Source organism: Acomys minous, assembly GCF_964271855.1.
Source record: "Acomys minous genome assembly, chromosome: 4".
In the NCBI taxonomy this organism is placed as follows: Eukaryota; Metazoa; Chordata; class Mammalia; order Rodentia; family Muridae; genus Acomys; species Acomys minous.
The window spans coordinates 131,425,254-131,444,788 of record NC_140486.1 but is presented as its reverse complement, the minus strand read 5'-3'; the positions used below and the strand labels follow the sequence as shown (position 1 = coordinate 131,444,788).

Here is a 19,535-nt window from a genome sequence, read left to right as displayed (position 1 = left end):
CTATGATGTGTTTGACTCAAATCTACTGCCCTCCTGACTCAGCCTTCCAAGGGCTGGAATCCCAGGCGACCCCACCATGCCAGGCTACTGCTGACACCTGACCCCCCAGCACTGATACAGAACGGTCTGACGTCCTGGCGCAGGCGTTCCTAGTTCACTCATCGGCAATCTATTGATCTGCTATCCTGGCGCAGGCGTTTCTAATTCACTCATCATTATTTATCGTGACTCTTTAAGTTTGATGCTGTTTTCGTACAATCGCTTTACAGGAGTTTACGAGGTCAAGCATAAAGTTAAACCCAGTTAAGACGGAGGGGTTTTCCTCTTGGCGTTCAGTTTTTATATAGACACACATAGCTCAAGCCTGTGCCATTACGCAGGTTCCGAGCCATGGACACGATTTGAGCTCTCCTGTGCCTCTGCACCTAAAATGTGCACACACAGATATAGTTCCTCTGCAAAATTACAGTGTAGAGGAAGAAACTGTTTATATACGGCAGGGTTTTAAACTAGCGAAATAAACCTGCCTTTTGTTGTACTAAAACTCATAAATGCATAGTCAATATGACTTGACCATCGGCAGTCTCCCTTTAATTTAATTTTTAAAATTAACAGGGTATTTTTGGTTTCCTGGAAGAGTCATGCCATGGCCACCTTGGAATAAAGGACTAAGTGACTCCAAGAAGTCCCCAAAGCTCGCTTTTTTGAAAGTCTGAGTAGGGTGGGGTCAACAGGAAGACTGGGTTGTCTCTCTTTTGACCCATGGCGATGGAGGGAAGGGCCCGTGAGCATGGCAGGAGGCGTGGGTACAGCCAGACAGTCCTTCTGTGTGGGGCACAGGTGGCATTTGTTACTGCTAACCGCTCCACTGCACCAAAGCCGCCCCATTCCCGCGCGCGGCTGCCCACTCACCGGTGCTGCTCTGGATGGTCCGCACCGTGGTGGTTGTGCGCGGAGGCGAGGACGACCTCAGCGACACGCACTCGTCGTCCTGCGAGCATCCCTTCTCGATGGCCCGCACGTAGCTGTGGCTCCGCATGCGGAAGCAGCCCGGCATGGGCAGGTCCAGCGCCTCCACCGCCTGCGACTCCAGCTCGCTGAACACCGACTCGCACACGGATTCGAACTGCCCATTCACCTCCATCTCGCTCACCTGCGCGGGGCGGAGACACAGGATGGTAAACTCCACCTCCTTCCCTGGAAACTTCATTCCCCGCAAAAGCAGCATTGGCTGTATTTATCATTCCAACGTGTACTAGTTCATTTTATGTCACAGAGTTTAAATGAATAGGCATCTAGCTAGTACAAAAAGATGACATTTTTAAGGGCAAAAGCCTTGGGGCAGGGAAGATATCTCAGCATGCGAAAACTCTTGCTTTGCAAACGAGAGGACCTGAGTTTGAATTCCCAGTACCTACGTGAAAAGCAGGGCATGGCTACATGTGCCTTAACAGGAGCATGCGGGAGGCAAATCCTGATAGCTCACTGGCCAGCCAGGCTAGCCAACCTGGGAGCCCCAGTTTCAGCGAGAGACCTTGCTTCAAAAACCAAAGTGAGGAGCCGCTTGCTCTGAAACACACACCTGCGTACTTGGGTGCACCCGCCCTCTACCTCTCCTCTCAGCGGCGATCTTTGCTTCTCGAACAGTGAAGAAATGAAGGCTGGGAAGGAAGCATTTGCCCAATGTGTTCTTGAGAATTCTATTTACAGTTTCCAGCTAATTTTTTATTGTGTGTTGCAGCGGATGTGGAACCCAGGGCCTCTTGCTGGGCAAGCATTTCATCACTGGGTTCCGTTCTCCGGCCCTTCCTCACTAATAACTGGGGTTTTAGGAGCGAATGTATGGGTTTGTGGCCAGCCTTCATGTGTTTCAGTGAAACTTTTTAGCAACTACTACTTTGGTAAACTATTTCCCTTATGCCTGTTGAAGTCACTAGTTCATCAGCTAATTTCAAGGTTGACTGAAGCTCACTTAGGGCAGAACATGAAACATGTTTTTTTTTTTTAACTTAATTTTGTTTTGTAAGATGTATTCTGTACTAAAACAGGGCAAGCCCAGACATGTCAAAATCTTAAAAAGCACTACCCAGACTTCAAATTATTACAGGTTTCACTTTTTATTTAAAAAATGCATAAACTCATCTAATTAATATTAAGTAGTTAGCTGATTAAGATAAAGGGCTCCTTATGTTTCCCTGGATGTCCAGGAACTTTCTATGTAGACTAGGCTGGCCTTGAACTCACAGAGATCCTCCTGCCTCTGTCTCTGGAATGCTGGGACTAAAGATGTGCACCACCAGGCCTGCCCTCATACATAAACTCTTTACAAATGCATTCATGAAGATATTTGAAGCAAGACCCTTAAAAAATCAGATAATTCAACAACAACGACAACAACAACAACAGATTTTAGCCTAATATGATGGCGAGCACCTTAGGTAAAGGCAGGTGAATTCAAGGCTATGTGCTGAGTTCTCTGCCTATTCTTTTGAGGCACGGTCTTTCCCTAACCCTAGTACTAGTATTTTCTAGCTAACACTAGCAAGACCCAACTCTCCTTCTATATTTTCTCAGTTCAGATCTGGGGTTACAGACATGTGCAGATTGCACGGCTCATGACACGCGTGTCGGGATTTAAACTCTGGCCCTTACAACTGAATGTCAGGGACTCCTAACTTCTCCAGCTTTCTGATTCTGGAGGGATTTAAAAAAATTATCTATCTATCTACCTATCCATTTATATATATTTACTTATGCTGCACATGCGTGTATCTACACCTGTGATGCCTGGGCATGTGGAGGTCAGAGGACAGCTTGCCACAGTGGCTTATCTCCTTCCATCTTGTGGATCCGGGTATCAAACTTAGGTCACCAGCCTTGGTGGCAAGCACCTTCACCTGCTGAGCCCCTCTCTGGCTGAGTCATTGAATCAGAATTTGAGTTAAGGATCTGCAGAGGTTTGTGTACTTTATATGTGACTCATTCAAGTCTGAAATAATTTCAAAGCAATTTATCCATGTATGTGCACATAACTATAACTCGCTTCCCCTCCTTCGATTACCGTGGTAACAAATATCACAGAGAAACAGTGGAATATCTCTCCTTGTCAAGGTTGCAGACACTAACCTCGGGTGCCTATCTTTTCAGAGGGTTTATGTACCTTCTTCCCTAGTTTTGATAAAACTTAAATTGTACAGCAAACATAAAAATTCTGTGCATTGATTTTGTTTCGCTGAATCATCTAGGCTAAAGATACATTCTTAATAGGACTGTTCTTTTTTTTTTTCTACACATACATAGGGAAAAAAAAGGAAAGAAATGCCTAAGTTAACAAATAATAATAACAACCAAATATCCTTGGAAATATTAAGAACTCAAGGAAGGGCATTTCTGAGCCACACTTTAGCCCTCCATATGCCCAGCTTATCAACAAACCATCTCTATGTTTTAGTTTATCCAATTTTTAACATTTTGTTCACTCAAGTGTGAATCTCTGGGCCCTACAGTTTATTCACTGAAAACAATTTGGCACACACAGGTTTTTGAAAGGATCAGATCTTGGGGCCTCCTGCATGCTAGGCAAACACTGTCACTATTCGAGGTGTCCCCGGCCTCCAACACGGCATCTAGTTAAAAGGTTAAGTTACTCTTATGATTGTACGGTCTATGTGCACACATGTATGTATGTGTTATACGTGTGGGTGCGTGTGCCAGAGTATGAGCACTGTCAGGAGATAGCCTGTGGGAGTCTTCCTAGGCATGTACGTGTCTGCTTAGTATGTCTTTAGATTTATTGTGTTAGGAAGCTCTGTTTTAAATATTGCTGTTTGAGTGTCATGAATTGCTAAGGGGTTTTGGCTTGCAATTAGGATACTTTCTTAGATGACCCTAGACCCACTTCTGCTGTTGTGCCATCATATCTACCTGAAGTGGCACTGTCAGCCCCGATGGTGGCACACTCTGGAAAACACCTGTAGACTCTGAGTCTGGCCATCAGTGTTCTGCCAAGACTTAGTTCTTTATAGCACCTTCAGCATGGCAATTTGCTCGCATCTTTAGTAAATGTTACAGTTATATGGATATCAAAGAATTTCTTTAAAACAACTTTATGCTTTATCATCAGTGACTTTGTGCACTTATTTTTATATACTCATGTACCTGGAGCTGCATGAAGAAACTGTAAGCACGAAAGGCTCATATGTTCAAAACCTTAAGAAGCCCCAACTCCTTGGCTCATAAAGTGCTACTTGACTCCTTCTTCAGAGCCTTTGGTGAATAATGTCAGATTTTAAATAGGAACACAGTACAATGTGCTTAAATTCAACACAATTCTCCTACACACACACACACACACACACACACACACACACACACACGTATATAAACATAATACTATGTAGGAGAATAGCTCTCATAAAAGAAACTCCGTTTTCAAAAGTCAGTATTTATGGTTCAGTGACTTTGATGAAGAAACTGTTCTCTGGACAATGACAACGTTGGAACCATAACAGGAAGTTTGAAATTGTTCTTCAAGATAACGTGTTATTTGGTGCTGGAAAAGTGATGTGTCATTAGGGGCTCCATTAGGCATAGTCACTCTTTCTGTCCTTTACTTAAGGCCAAATGACTGCCCCTTTGGAATTGCAGCCCTTGACCTGGGGACAGCATTAGTCTTTTCATGCCTGGTATCTTACTAAGCTGTAACTGGGACGTGATGTCCCAAGGAAGGTCATATCCACAGCACAGAGACCCGGAGCAGCCAGCTGAGCAGCATGGTGTCCCGCTAGGGGACATGACATGCTCTAAACACGTTAAGGTCATAAAGTCCTAAACATGTACATTTTTTTCACATTTTATTTACTTATTCATTTTGAGACAGCGGTCTACCATCTAGCCCTAACTGGGCTGAAACGTGTTATGAGGTACCAGGCTGGCCTAGAACCCGCAGCGTTCTGCTTTCCTCTGCCGACTGTGGGATTAAACGCTTGCGTTACCCTACACAGCTTCACACAGGTGCAATCTGTGTACAAGCCTTGCCGCAATGGCCTGCTCTAAACTGTAGAATGTTAATGATTACAGTTTGCACAAACCCCTCAAGCAACACTGCAGGCGAAACCTCCTCAACTAGCCGGTACCTACGTGTTTCCAAGGATTCCCTCTTTGTGCCCGACCCACCGGCAAAGGGCCCCTCTTCTCCTAGACCATCAAGGCCAGGAGCTTGCTGGGGAATAACACGTGGTCTGCCCTGCAGCACCTGGGTGGTCTACCCTGCAGCACCTGGGTGGTCTACCCTGCAGCATCTGGCTGCGCTTCCTGTGGACTCCCTGAGCGGCCGATGTGGGCGTTGCTGCCTCCACTCCCTGCCCTCTCAGTTCTCACTGACAATGGCACATGGGCCCCTTCTGCGCCCCCCAAACCCCAGGCTCTGAAGGCTCTCACCTGGCTTATGGTGCTCATTGCGCGCATGTAGCTCTCGTTTCTGGAGCGGAACTTTGGTGATGTGAGCAAGCCCGCAGGGTCGAGACTGTCCAGGCTTCTGTTGATGGAGACTTCACTCACGGCCCTCAGGTAACTGTGACTCCGGATCTGGAGTTTGGGTGAGTGCTCATTGGAGATCCTGGAAGAGAACAGAGGTGCCTGGGTGAGCGTTCACTGGAGGTCCTGGAAGAGTGGTACTCAACGTTGGGCAGTGATAAGCCATGGCTGTCCTGTGTGCAGCACCCTAAGTGCTAGGACAAACAGTACCGATTTCCATGACTGCTAATGTTTCACATGGTGGCTCAGGAGAAAGACCTCTTCTTTAGTTTCTATGCTTGTGTTCTTTTCAATTAAATTTGCTTTAATTAACACATAGTGATTTTGTATAATACACAGGGGTCATGGTGTGATATTTTAGTGCATGTATTTAATTTATAACAATTGGATGAAAATAATTATATGACCATAATCTCAAATATTTATCACATCTCTGTGCTGGGAACATCCAAGGTCCTCTCGCCTCACTATTTCAAATGTACATTTTATTGTTGTCAGTCATAAGCAGCCGACTTTCCCACAGGGCATTTGAAGTTATTTTCCTATTTAGCCACACCTATGAACGACGCAGCCATCCTGTCTTTATTCCTTACCCACTTCCCCAAGCTCCTGGCGCTCTGTTCACGACTTCTATGAAGTTGACTTTCTAGGCATTCACACTCAAGTGAGAGGAATCAGGATTTGTCCTTTGGTCCCTGACTTACTTTACTTAACACAACACACTCACAGTTCCATCGACACGGCCACAAATGATAATTCTTTAGTTCCTTTATAACAGCTGACTAATAGCACACTGTTTATATACACTGTGTTTTCTTTATCCATTCTTCAAGTTATGAATTGACATCTAGGTTGATTCTAGATGCTGCCTATTTTGAATGTTGATGTCTCTTCAACATACCAAAATTTTATTTCCTTTGTATATACATAACCAGTGGTGAAACTGTTGGGTCATCTGGCAGTTTCATCTCTACTTTGTTGAGGGCCTACCATATTGTTTTCATACCATATCATATGATTTAAAATTCTCACCAACAGGGTGTGAGATTTCCCCCTTTTTCACAAAAGGAAGTCTCCCCGCCTCCCCCACCTTAAAAAAGGGTATTGTGAGGCCCAGGCCGGCTCTTAGATTGGCGGGAATCTGAGGCTGGCCTTCAGCTCACAAGTCTCTACTCTTTACTCCCCAAATGCTAGGACTACAGATATGTGTCATTACACCCAGCTTAGAAGGAAATCTTGTTTCAGGAAATCATTAAGTTTGATGACATTAGAGAACAATTAGGAGTCTCCTTCACCGTGAAGGATTCTCCCTCATTAGCGCTCAGACACCCTGAGGAAGAAGACGGCAATGACTGATGAATCTATACAGAATTCTGTGCTTGGCAATATCGAAGATTTTACTTTGTATGTATTACTACCATTTTTTTTTGTCTTTTCACATTAGTAACAGCAAGTAGGTCTGTAGTTATACCTGGGTATACATTAACCAGTCTCTCTTTCACTCAGTAAATCAGTTATCTATCTAACCTTTAATTTTCTCATATGATTGAGGTTGAACTTGGTGAAAAGAAACTAAAAGCCTGGTCACTGAAAATGCACACATTTCTGAAAATGCACACGTTTCTGGGTCTGATCTATAAGGACAACTTTTCACCCTATAGATTTCTCCTAAAATGCACACTAATTAGCTTATAAAGCACGACATTCTTATTGAAAAATTCAAGCTAGTGATGGGGACATGGCTTAGTTGGTCAAGTGTCTATCAACCAATCATGGGTGTCTGAGTTTGATCCCTAGAGGCCCCCATAGAGAGCTGAGGATGGTTCACAGGGCCAAAAGGTACTGTGAAGTCTACGCTGGGAGAAAGTTTATTGACGGACTTACCCAGCAGTGGACCTTGTATGCTACAATGTTGACCTGCCAGACAAGATACGCCTACTGGTAAAATAGGGTATGACTGCTATGGGGACAACCAACTACTTTCTGATTGGCTTTGAGGCCAACACGGAGGAAATCATGTTTGGCCAATAGTCCATGGCTTGTGGGTGTGGGGATGTGGGGGTAGGGTGGGGAGTGCATAGACCCTACTGGCAGAGAGACCTGCTGTCTCACTAAGTGGACCTGTTGTCAAACGACCTTCTAAGTAGTTTTGTTTATAACCAGAGAGTGGTGCTAATCTCAACCTTGGCTGGGGTGGACACTGTGTAGTGGATAGCTCTCAGTGCAGACTCTTAAACTGGTCAAAGCACTGAGAATAGGTGACGGCCGAATGCTCAGCGCTAAATGGGACATTTGTACCATACCCTCAACCCCAAGTTTCAATGAACATCACAGAAGAGGGGGCAGGAAGAACGTAAGGGCCAGAAGATGGGAGGGGATGCTATGAAGTGCTGGGTTCTGGATACGACATGGAAAGTTGCTCTCATGAACTGAGGATACTTGCTGTGATTACCTGCATTAAACCTGAAAAAATAATCAGGTCCATGAACAGGCTGGTGCAGGTGGGGGAGGGGAGGGGCTCACGAAGCACTAGGCCTGTCTGTGTTGATATGGGCAGTTTACGACTCCTGGCACACGGGGAGCCCTTTTTTTCTTCAGGAATATAGCTGCTGCTCAGCTACTCATATTCCACTGGACGGTCTCACATATGTGAGCATTCAAGCCAACGGGGGCAAATGACTTGCTAGTCACATTAAAGCAGCTGAACATCCATTTTGGGGAAAGCACATCTCCGCAGCCCACACAGATTAAAAATAAGAATATCGGAAAGCATCTTAAGTAGATGTAAGGAAGAATAAAAATCAGATTCAGTCGATGCTGGGCAAAGGCTATCCAGAACTCACTGCGTGAAAATAAGTATGAAGGTTCATAGGAAAATAGATTCACATGCCACCTGGCACGTGACAAGGAGTGCAGTCTCACTGAAAACCAGGAAGATGCTGGGGGCGGAGGGGAGGGGAAAGGGGAAAGACACGTTTACACAGCAGATCCCTGAATGCCCGCGGCAGATGAGAACACTCCATATGTCATTTAACGGTCATGTGCAGGATCACGCCTATTCCTAAGGCTTACATGACGGTATTTAACAACAGCTGAAGAAACTACTCTGGATAATATCGACACCACAGGATTTGATTAGCAGCTTCCCCGCCCCCCCCCCCCCCCACCGCCCCGGCTTGTACATACAAAGAAACGAAAACAGATGTAGGAAGAAATGTCTGAAGGAAACTATTTTGTTACCACAAGAAAGAAAACAAACTTTTCCAGAAACCTGTCCTGTGTTGTTGCGCTCTCCCCCCACGCCCCGTCCTGTATTGTCCCCCCCACCCCCACCCTGGGCTGTCCTCAAGCACAAGGACAGCTCTGCCACAGGGCAGGTGGGTGTTTTCTGTGTGCCCCATGCCACTCTGGTGATGCACACTAGGTTACACATGCCATGCCAGGCATGCTGCAGAACTAGCAAACTCCAAACCATCCTCCCCAGGGGCTTCTGCAAACTGCTGTTTGAAGCAGTTAAAAGCCAAAGTTAATTTCTGCTTAGACCCCGAGAACAGGTTGAGGAAAACGTGCTTCTGTTCTGCTGTTTTGCAAAATGACCCAGAGCAATGACACTTCCCAACATAAATGGTGACCTCACTGCATATGGTCACCAGGGCGGCAAAGTGGGGGGGGGGGTGGCACCATCATAAACAGAATATTATTATTCAAAAGAAGAAGTAAAAGTCCAGTGTCTGGACATGTGAGTGTCTGCTGGCTAGGATGGGGGGATGAGGCACTGCTGTGACAATCAGTCATCCTGGCCACTTGCTACAAAATAAGGCATCATTCCAAAATCTCAAAGTGGAAAAACAACTCGCCGAGAAGGAACGGAATAGCTCTGTTTCGGTGAGTCACTTCTGACAAAACAATGCAGACCGTAGCAGCCCACTACACGCGAGGAAACAAACTGTCTCTTATCTAGAGGGCAGAGGCTGCCTGGACCCGCACTTCCTGGTGCAGAGGAGCCCAGTTTAAAAAATGCCAACACGATGAGCTCATTGCCTCCCACGCCTGCCCTGCGACCACGGGTCCTCTCTGAAGTGAGGTGTGCACACTCACCTCATCACTTAGTTACTTCTCAGTGTCGGCCTCTTGAAATGAGATCCATCTTTTCCAACTCTGTCCTTCTGAGTCAACCGAAGTGGGATTTTTGTCCTGGCTGGGCCGGAGGACCCCACTCACTCTCACAGCCACTTAGGATACAACCCTTAAGGAAGATCTGGGGTTGATCGTGAGGTTGTGGTTGCAAAGAAGATTCTAGGGAACTCAGACCATGAAGTTTCAAATCAATGTCTCGAGAGAGGAAAATGATCAACTTTGTAATATAAAACGGAAAGTAACTTCAGATGACTGGCTGTTGTTTTGTTGTTGTTGTGCTCCTCCTCTCCCTCCTCCTCTCCCTCCTCCTCTCCCTCCTCCTCGTCCTCCTCCTCGTCCTCCTCCTCTTGCAGAGAAGCGGTCTCAGAAGACTGCGTCTGATGGGCTAGTCCTGGGAGGGGACAGGTCACCTTATGCTTTTGTGCTTTCCCAGCCTTGACTCTTTCTGTCTTGACTCTGACTCCTATAAAGTCTTGTACATAAGTGATTTCACATGACGCAGAGGAAACATCTGGCTTTGTTCTACTCTGAAGATGAAGATATTTGATCTTGGCCATGATACCACTATCAAACTGTGGTCACAAACATTTATGGCTTACATGGGGAACAAACATGTATGGGGAGGCATTGGCTCCTGGGCTTGAGAGTGGGAAATGGGGACTGGTGAGTGACGGCTCTGGATTCCCGGCGTTTGAGACTCTTTCGTGAGTTAGTCTGCTTCAGTGACACTGGGACACTGAGGAAGGACTTTCTCTTTCTCATCCTGTGTGTAGTGTGCCTTGATGGTCTATCTCTTGATTGAGCTGTTACTTGGACTGGCGCCTCTTGAATGATTCCACCTGACATTTGTTACTATGTATTAAACACCGAGGTATTGCTAATATCCCACTACACATACAAAGAAGCCACTCCTGTAAGATTCTACACAGTGATGAAGATAATTTACTTAGTTAGTATAAAAAATTTAAATTTGAGGCTGGCTGTGAGCTTGAGAGCTTCCTGCCTCAGCTTCCTTCACGCTGGTACTATAGGCAGGGGCCACCAGGCACAACTTGTCGGAAAGTAATTGAAATAGAACCTTTGCTTTCTGACTTCTCCACTGTGGTGGTTTGAATAAGAATGTCCCCCATAGGCTCATGTAGTTGAGTGCTTAGTCACCAGGGAATGGATCTAGAAGGATGAGTGGGTGTGGCCTAGTTGGAGGAAGTGTGTCACTGGGGGCGGGCTTTGAGGCTTAAAAAGCCCACCCAGCTGACTCAGAGTCTCTTTCTCTGCCCCTGGCTCCTCTTCCAGCACCCGCCTGCCGGCCGCCACAGCCCCACCATGATGATATGGATTAAACCTCTGAAACTCTAAGCCAGCTCTCAGCCAAACGCTTTCTGTTACGAGTGTTGCCTTGGTGGTGGCGTCTCTTCACAGCCATTGAACGGTGACTAAGACATCCGTCTTCGTTCCTTTCCCTTCCACGTCTTCAGACTCCTGCCTGGATGCCCCTTAGCGTTCCCCCTCAAACTTGCCCTTATCCTCCCCCTGCCCCCCGTGACATTACAGTTATTTACCTTCTTTTTAGAATTCTATCGCCAATGCCATCACAATCGTCTATTTGTATTCTACATTATTTCACTGGACAACTTAACCCGAGTGTATTCTTGATTTTATGCTAACCCTCCTTGCATCTATCTGCAATGCCTATCTCCCACCCAGGCCTGGACATTACCCTTTCCCTTAGCTACCGTGTGGTTTTCCCTGAGGCTCCGCCATCACCAGAACTCATCGTGACCTACAAATGATATTTTATCTCTCCCCTTGAAACGGCTTGTGCGCCTTTAGTCTCCACTTCAACCAGTGCACTAAAACCTACACAATTAAGCAAATCAGAAACCCAAGGGGTTAACTCTGTCACCTCTTAACAGTCAGAATCCAGTTGGTCATCCCACGTCCTCAGTTTAGCTTCCTACATACATTTGCAGCTGGCGTTGCTCCCCGCTCCTTCTTCCTGGACTTGCTCAGTTCACGTTTCCTTGTGATTCTCCTAACCAGGCCCCCAGCCACGAGCCAACACCCTCGAGGCCTCTGTCTCTCTTCTCCTGTCTTTATCTGACACTCTCCAAGTTAGATCTGTCTTTAGAAGCCTCCTTCGCTCTCCTACAACTGCATAAAGTCTCCTGCAAATGCCAATTTCCCCTGTTTCCTCAGCTTCCCAGCTTTACAGCTATTTTTATTTTCATGTTTACCTGATCTTATACTCTTCAGCTTTTTTAAACTCTCAGATGGAACAATCAGTGTTGCATGGTGGCATGCTACATGGAGTGTTTTTTTTTAAACAGTCTGACTATGTAGGCCATGTTAGCCTTGAACTTGTGATCGCCAGCTTTTTTAGTGTTGGGAATATAGGCATGACCAAACCCAGTAGAGTTGATATTAAAGTCACTAATAGGAATAGCTAACAGTTGTTAGGGATCCAGTTATGTCAGGGACTGTACTTGGATGGTCTCATGATATGGATGGTGTGTAACAAACGAGAGTCACATAATTGCCACTACTCTGGGCAATTGTCCTTTGGAACTTTTCTTCACTTATTAAGATGTTATAAATGTGCATTAGTGTAGGTTAATTGCACTGAGAAGACTCATCATAGGATTTTCATAAACATGTACAGGGCTCTTCATTAATCTGTACGCTGGCGCTATCTGTCCACCATGTCCCCTCCAGCATCTCTACCCTGCACTATGTGTCCATCATGTCCCCTCCAGCATCTCTATCCTGCACTATCTGTCCACCGTGTCCCCTCCAGCATCTCTATCCTGCACTATGTGTCCATCGTGTCCCCTCCAGCATCTCTATCCTGCACTATGTGTCCATCATGTCCCCTCCAGCATCTCTACCCTGCACTATGTGTCCATCATGTCCCCTCCAGCATCTCTACCCTGCACTATGTGTCCATCATGTCCCCTCCAGCATCTCTATCCTGCACTATGTGTCCATCATGTCCCCTCAAGCATCTCTATCCTGCACTATGTGTCCATCATGTCCCCTCCAGCATCTCTGTCCTGCACTATGTGTCCATCATGTCCCCTCCAGCATCTCTGTCCTGCACTATGTGTCCATCATGTCCCCTCCAGCATCTCTGTCCTGCACTATGTGTCCATCATGTCCCCTCCAGCATCTCTATCCTGCACTATGTGTCCATCATGTCCCCTCCAGCATCTCTGTCCTGCACTATGTGTCCATCATGTCCCCTCCAGCATCTCTGTCCTGCACTATGTGTCCATCATGTCCCCTCCAGCATCTCTGTCCTGCACTATGTGTCCATCATGTCCCCTCCAGCATCTCTATCCTACACTATGTGTCCATCATGTCCCCTCTGGCATCTCTACCCTGCACTATGTGTCCATCATGTCCCCTCTGGCATCTCTACCCTGCGCTATGTGTCCATCATGTCCCCTCCAGCGTCTCTATCCTACACTATGTGTCCATCATGTCCCCTCTGGCATCTCTACCCTGCACTATGTGTCCATCATGTCCCCTCCAGCATCTCTGTCCTGCACTATGTGTCCATCGTGTCCCCTCCAGCATCTCTATCCTACACTATGTGTCCATCATGTCCCCTCCAGCATCTCTATCCTGCACTATGTGTCCATCTTGTCCCCTCCAGCATCTCTGTCCTGCACTATGTGTCCATCATGTCCCTTCCAGCATCTCTATCCTACACTATGTGTCCATCATGTCCCCTCCGGCATCTCTATCCTGCACTATGTGTCCATCATGTCCCCTCCAGCATCTCTATCCTGCACTATCTGTCCATCATGTCCCCTCCGGCATCTCTACCCTGCACTATGTGTCCATCATGTCCCCTCCGGCATCTCTATCCTGCACTATGTGTCCATCATGTCCCCTCCAGCATCTCTGTCCTGCACTATGTGTCCATCATGTCCCCTCCAGCATCTCTATCCTGCACTATGTGTCCATCATGTCCCCTCCAGCATCTCTGTCCTGCACTATGTGTCCATCATGTCCCCTCCAGCATCTCTATCCTACACTATGTGTCCATCATGTCCCCTCTGGCATCTCTACCCTGCACTATGTGTCCATCATGTCCCCTCTGGCATCTCTACCCTGCGCTATGTGTCCATCATGTCCCCTCCAGCGTCTCTATCCTACACTATGTGTCCATCATGTCCCCTCTGGCATCTCTACCCTGCACTATGTGTCCATCATGTCCCCTCCAGCATCTCTATCCTGCACTATGTGTCCATCTTGTCCCCTCCAGCATCTCTATCCTACACTATGTGTCCATCATGTCCCCTCCAGCATCTCTATCCTGCACTATGTGTCCATCTTGTCCCCTCCAGCATCTCTGTCCTGCACTATGTGTCCATCATGTCCCTTCCAGCATCTCTATCCTACACTATGTGTCCATCATGTCCCCTCCGGCATCTCTATCCTGCACTATGTGTCCATCATGTCCCCTCCAGCATCTCTATCCTGCACTATCTGTCCATCATGTCCCCTCCGGCATCTCTACCCTGCACTATGTGTCCATCATGTCCCCTCCGGCATCTCTATCCTGCACTATGTGTCCATCATGTCCCCTCCAGCATCTCTGTCCTGCACTATGTGTCCATCATGTCCCCTCCAGCATCTCTATCCTGCACTATGTGTCCATCATGTCCCCTCCAGCATCTCTGTCCTGCACTATGTGTCCACCATGTCCCCTCCAGCATCTCTATCCTGCACTATGTGTCCATCATGTCCCCTCCAGCATCTCTATCCTGCACTATGTGTCCATCATGTCCCCTCCAGCATCTCTGTCCTGCACTATCTGTCCATCATGTCCCCTCCAGCTGCTGTTAGTCCATACTCTTCCTCCTCCTCCTTTATGCCTGAAAAAGACTGTGTATGTGGAAGGAAACGTGCAATGCTTCTCTGTCTGTGTGAGCCTGGGTTATTTTGCATATCAAGACGACCCCTACTTCCATCCATCTTACTGTAAGTCACTTGATTTTGTTCTTCATGACGACTGACACTTCATCATGGACATCTGCCACGTTTGCTTTACCCATCCATCTGTTGGTGGGTATCAGGGCTAACATTGACTTGGCTATGTGAATAGTGCTCAGTAAGGATTTTTAAAAATGTCTTTTGATATAATTCGCCCTTCAAAGTCTGTGGTTCACTGCTTCTTAGCTTATTTAATGAATTTAATAGGCATACCCACTATGTAAACATCATTGAGATATCATTTAGAGGAGTGGCAGTGAGAGCATCGCCAGCAGCGCCTTGCAGGAGAAGGGAGGGTTGCCAGGCACAGGGAGGCTTTTCAAAGTTTACTCTCTTTGTGATGTCATATCATTTCTTTAACATTAATTTTCCTTCTGCTTCACAGAAATAAAACATCCAGAACAGGATCCGTTTTCCAGTGCTCAGCCCCTCCAAATGAGCAACAGCTTATATACAAAGGCAACTTCTAAGGAATAAGAACTGCATTGAAGAGGCGACGCCTATAGGTCCGAGCTACATTCTTTGCCGCGTTTCCTGTGCAAGTGTTTGATGTGGTAGATGAATGTCAGCATTACTTGCAACACATCCCAACTGTGAAGTGCCATAGACATTCCTATTTCTCCAAGGCCCCAGGGCTCCCTCTGCTCAAAGAAAGTTAAGGGAGTGCGTTGGAGAGTCACTTAATGTGCTGGCATTTCATTTGCTCTATTAACTTTTCTCTGTAGGAGAAAGACTGATATAGTTGGAATTATCTGACTGCTCAGCTGTGGGCACTGACAGGGAGCCAAAGGCTCCACGTGCTAGGCACTGCAGTAATTGGGTTCAGTCATAAAGTGAGACTCACCCAAACTGCGGATGCACACTTGAGCCACCTCATGTATAGAAATCATCAATAGCAAATGCTAATTGCTCTGCGCTTATATCCACCACATTTAGGCTCTTGTGATTCTTAGAATTCAAATGTTCTCCTCAGACTTGAGACAGTACCGCATAGAACATGAAGCAATTAAAACATGTCAGCTGTACACATGGCTTGTGTTGGCTACAACAGAGAAGAGTTGAACACCACCTGCTAGGACTTCAGTTTTCAGACTGAAAGAAACATGCAGGACCAACTTCAAGAGTCTTTGTTAAGCCTTTTCCAATTCAAGGAAGCCTCAGCGGGGATAGGAAAAGATCAGACTCAGCCGGAGTGAAGGGGGCAGCTTTAGAGAGAAGGTCCCTTCGGGTTAGAACCCGAGCGATCAGATTTCTACCGGGTAGAATGCACGAGACACAAGAGATTCCAGACAAGGAAACTGCGGGGCAAAGGCTGTTCGGTAGAGTATGGTATACACAGAGCAGCGCAGGTTGCGCAGAGTAAGCCCGTGTTACAGCATGCTCTGGTGCCTTGTATTTGATTGTGAATTATTTTGCTCCCTAAGGTCCGCTGGCTGTCTTTTAGGAGCAGACCATCGCGTACCCAAAATGATACCGTGTAACCTTGCCTCCAAATTATTCCTGATTGTCTGACTAGATGCCTACATCAGGGAAGGGCGGAAGTGAGGTAGGCGGAGCCAAGATTCTTGGGCGTGGAGGACAAGAGAATCATGGGAGAGAGACAGGAGACCGCGGTGGGTTAGGATAAAGAACTACGTGGTCCAGAGGAGTTTACTCTGAGGATAGGGTGGCCAAGGAAAGCAGTCCAGATGAGAAAACGGTGCAAGTGCTTATGGGTTATTGGATGGGAAGTAGCCTCACTAGGAATTATTAGAGCGGTCGGCATGAGATGTGGGGTGGGGCCTGCGGAGTAAAAGATAGCTTTAGGGGGTAGTTTCTGTCCAGCCCCAGAATTTCACTGCTGTAATAATTATATGGATTAAAAGTAAACATGTAATAGCCAATATTGTCTACACCAAGCCTGCGTAGGTGGGAGGGGCTATACGTGTGGTAACTGCCTGCTGGCCAGTCTGCGTCGTCAAACTTAAGTTCCCAAAGGCAGCAGCCCCTTTAAGAGGATGAAAACATTACCATCGTGTTCCCAATCCTAGCCCAGGCCTGACTCATAGAAGTGTTGAACAGCACTGGGAGAGGGGGTAGGACGCAGAGACCCACTTAGACACTGGGACAAGAGACCCCGGACGCAATGAGGCCACGGAGTGACTCAGAGAACCAAAGGACAAGCCCAGCGAAGACGGGCAGGATAGACACTAACTGGCCAGTGACCCAGGGACCAGTGCTGAGCCCTGTCCCCGGAGGAAGGAAAGCATATGGCGGTACCTTTCCCCACTATGAAGGACACAGGTCTAGGGGAATTCGGTTCTCTCTTTGGGAGAAAGAAGTACCCCTTCATAATACTTGAACGCACCCCGCAGAGTTTGGGGTTGGCTAAAGGCAGAGCAGGGGTCATGCAAAGATTTATTTCTGAAGAACCACACCCCGGGCTTTCCTGGCTACAGGCAGCTTTCCAGGACACGGCGCGTTTGGGTTACCCACGGCAATCGCTAGCCACAACTGACCTACCACCGGACCAGAGTGAGGCGGGTTGTCTGGTTTATGAAACAGTCACACAGTGTCTTAAAAATAACACCTGAATAACTCTGCTTTAGTTTGCATGGGGCCAAACTAAGCACCACAGCAGTGAAAACAATCCAGGGAGAGATGCCTTGGCGGCAGTTGCCTTTAACACAAGGAGTTTCACAGTGGGCAGTTTGTCTGAGGGCTTGGCTCTGCATATTGGTAAACCCCAGACCTTCAGTTTAAGGAGTGGTTCAATCCATAGAACTGAGAAGGCATCATTAAAAAAAAAAAAAAGAACCAACAATTAATCCACCTTCTAGAGCCCAGAGAATCTCCTGTGTGAGAAGCATCGTTCTCTCTCTTACTGAGGAGAAAGTACACACAACATAAAATTTACTCTCTTCATTAAAGTACAGTAAAGCATAGGGAAACAGGGACAAATGGGAGAGAGAGAGGGGGAGAAGGCGAGGCTGGGAGGTGAGGCGTGGACCAGGTCCCATGTGCATTATGCACGCCACGAAAACGTCCTTCGAGAATACGGACAATTAACACGCACAATGAAAAGTTAAAAATCGCCAGTAGCCGCTTTCTGGGTGCATGTGGTTCAGTGGTGTTAAGTACTTTTGTATCTTTGTATAACCAACCATCCACTGTCCCTCTCCAGAACTCTTCTCTCCTACAACTGACCTGCTGAACACCAAGCTCCCAATCTCAGTTCCACCACCTTAGGTACCGGCTTGAAGTGGAGCAAAGCATTGTTTTCCTTTTGCAGCTGGCTCTTGATCCTAGCGATGCTCTCAGGGTTCAGCCACAGTAGCACACGGTCCCATTTCTGTCCTTCCTGGCTAAATACTCTGCTGTTGCAGACACCTGGTGCACCCATCCGCCTACTGACACTTGAGTCGCTCCCTACGGTGTGGTGCTGCTGTGAACATGAGCGGACGGCCATCTTCCTGAGTCCCTGCTTTCAATTTTTTATTTTTATTATATACACAGAAGTAGGAACTGCTCCTTAGCAGAAGCACTTAGAGTCTTTCAATTTCATTCCCTATCAGTTGAGGACCAACGCAATAAAAACAAGCCATCACTTTCCCCCTGAGGAGCCACTGCATGGATTATTTATTACAAGTTTTAAAGATGTTAAAGAATATAGTAGTACTTCACAAATGATTATTGCTGTGGTGGAAAAAAAAAGATACTTCTGTTCTTAGGGACAGAGCAGTTATCCCGGCAGGACTGGCTGCCGGCTCCCATAGGCACCAGAACCCGCAGAGGCTTCTGTATAGGCATCGGACACAGTATAGGCATCGGAGTATATAGCCACGTCTAGACTATTCACAACACCCAGTAAAATGAAAATGTAGTGTAAAGTTCTATTCTATTGTACTTCTAAGGAAAGAATGGCAGGAAGAGAAGATTGTACATTTTCAGAACAAACATTTTTGAGAACATTTCTGATCCCCAGCTCACTGAGTCTGTAAACAAAGAGCTGGGGGGGGCATGACAGTACCATAAATAGAGCATAATTTTACTGCTCTAGCAATTGAAAAACAGTAATGTTGATATAGTAAAGAAAACTTGATATAGTATTAGTAATGATAGATTGCCATGGTTAAGACATCTAGCAAAAACAATCCCATAAGATTGCCCAGAGACTGTGGACAGGCGTGCCAGTCAATGGACTGAGTACAAATGAAGTCACTTCCTAGGCACCAGGAAAGAGCCCACAGGATAATTCTTAGCTGGGGGTGGAGGTAATGTCCTAAGCGCTAATTTGCATTGACGACAGAGAGGCTTTTCCTCCCTCTTTTAGATGTGTGAGGGCGGAGTGGGTGCATTTGCAGAGCGGATGGGTCCCTTTGCTTGTTCCCGTGACAAAACACCCAACAAAGCAAGTTACAGAAGAAGAGTTTATTTCCCTCATGTTCAAGAGGGGATATATGGAGTGTCATGGTGGAACGGCCTGCTGGCAGGATGCGAAATGGCGTGTCGGGGTGGAACAGCCCGCTGGCAGGGTGTGAAGGGGCCGTCAGTTCTGTCCATGCAGTCAGGAAGCAGAGGGATAAGTGACTTTTAGTGACCAGGCAGGTTCCCTGAACACTGTCCCTGCCTTACCTGTGACACTGCATCGAAGAACCAGAAATAAATGCACACACATATGGACACTTCGTTTTTGACAAAGAAGCCAAAACCATACAATGGAAAAAAAAAAAGAGGGAGAGACACACAGAGAGAAAGCATCTTCAACCAATGGTATTGGTCTAACTGGAGGTCTGCATGTAGAAAGATGCAAATTTTTATCACTCTGCACAAAACTCAAGTCCAAGTGGATCAATGACCTCAACATAAAACCAGACACGCTA

At 46.7% G+C, this 19,535-nt stretch overlaps 1 protein-coding gene across 16 annotated transcripts in view; it reads right to left on the bottom strand.

Annotated features, from left to right (window-relative positions):
• Nucleotides 1-19,535, bottom strand: part of DLGAP1 (DLG associated protein 1) — a gene marked incomplete at its 5' end in the record, with an annotated part of 765,236 nt that overhangs the window by 149,548 nt on the left and 596,153 nt on the right. For all 16 annotated transcript variants that reach the window (XM_084779899.1, XM_084779898.1, XM_084779889.1 and 13 more), the window contains 2 exons: nucleotides 913-1,153; nucleotides 5,440-5,617. In XM_084779899.1, the coding sequence (XP_084636025.1) occupies nucleotides 913-1,153; nucleotides 5,440-5,617 (419 nt within the window). The remainder of the gene's footprint in view (nucleotides 1-912; nucleotides 1,154-5,439; nucleotides 5,618-19,535) is intronic.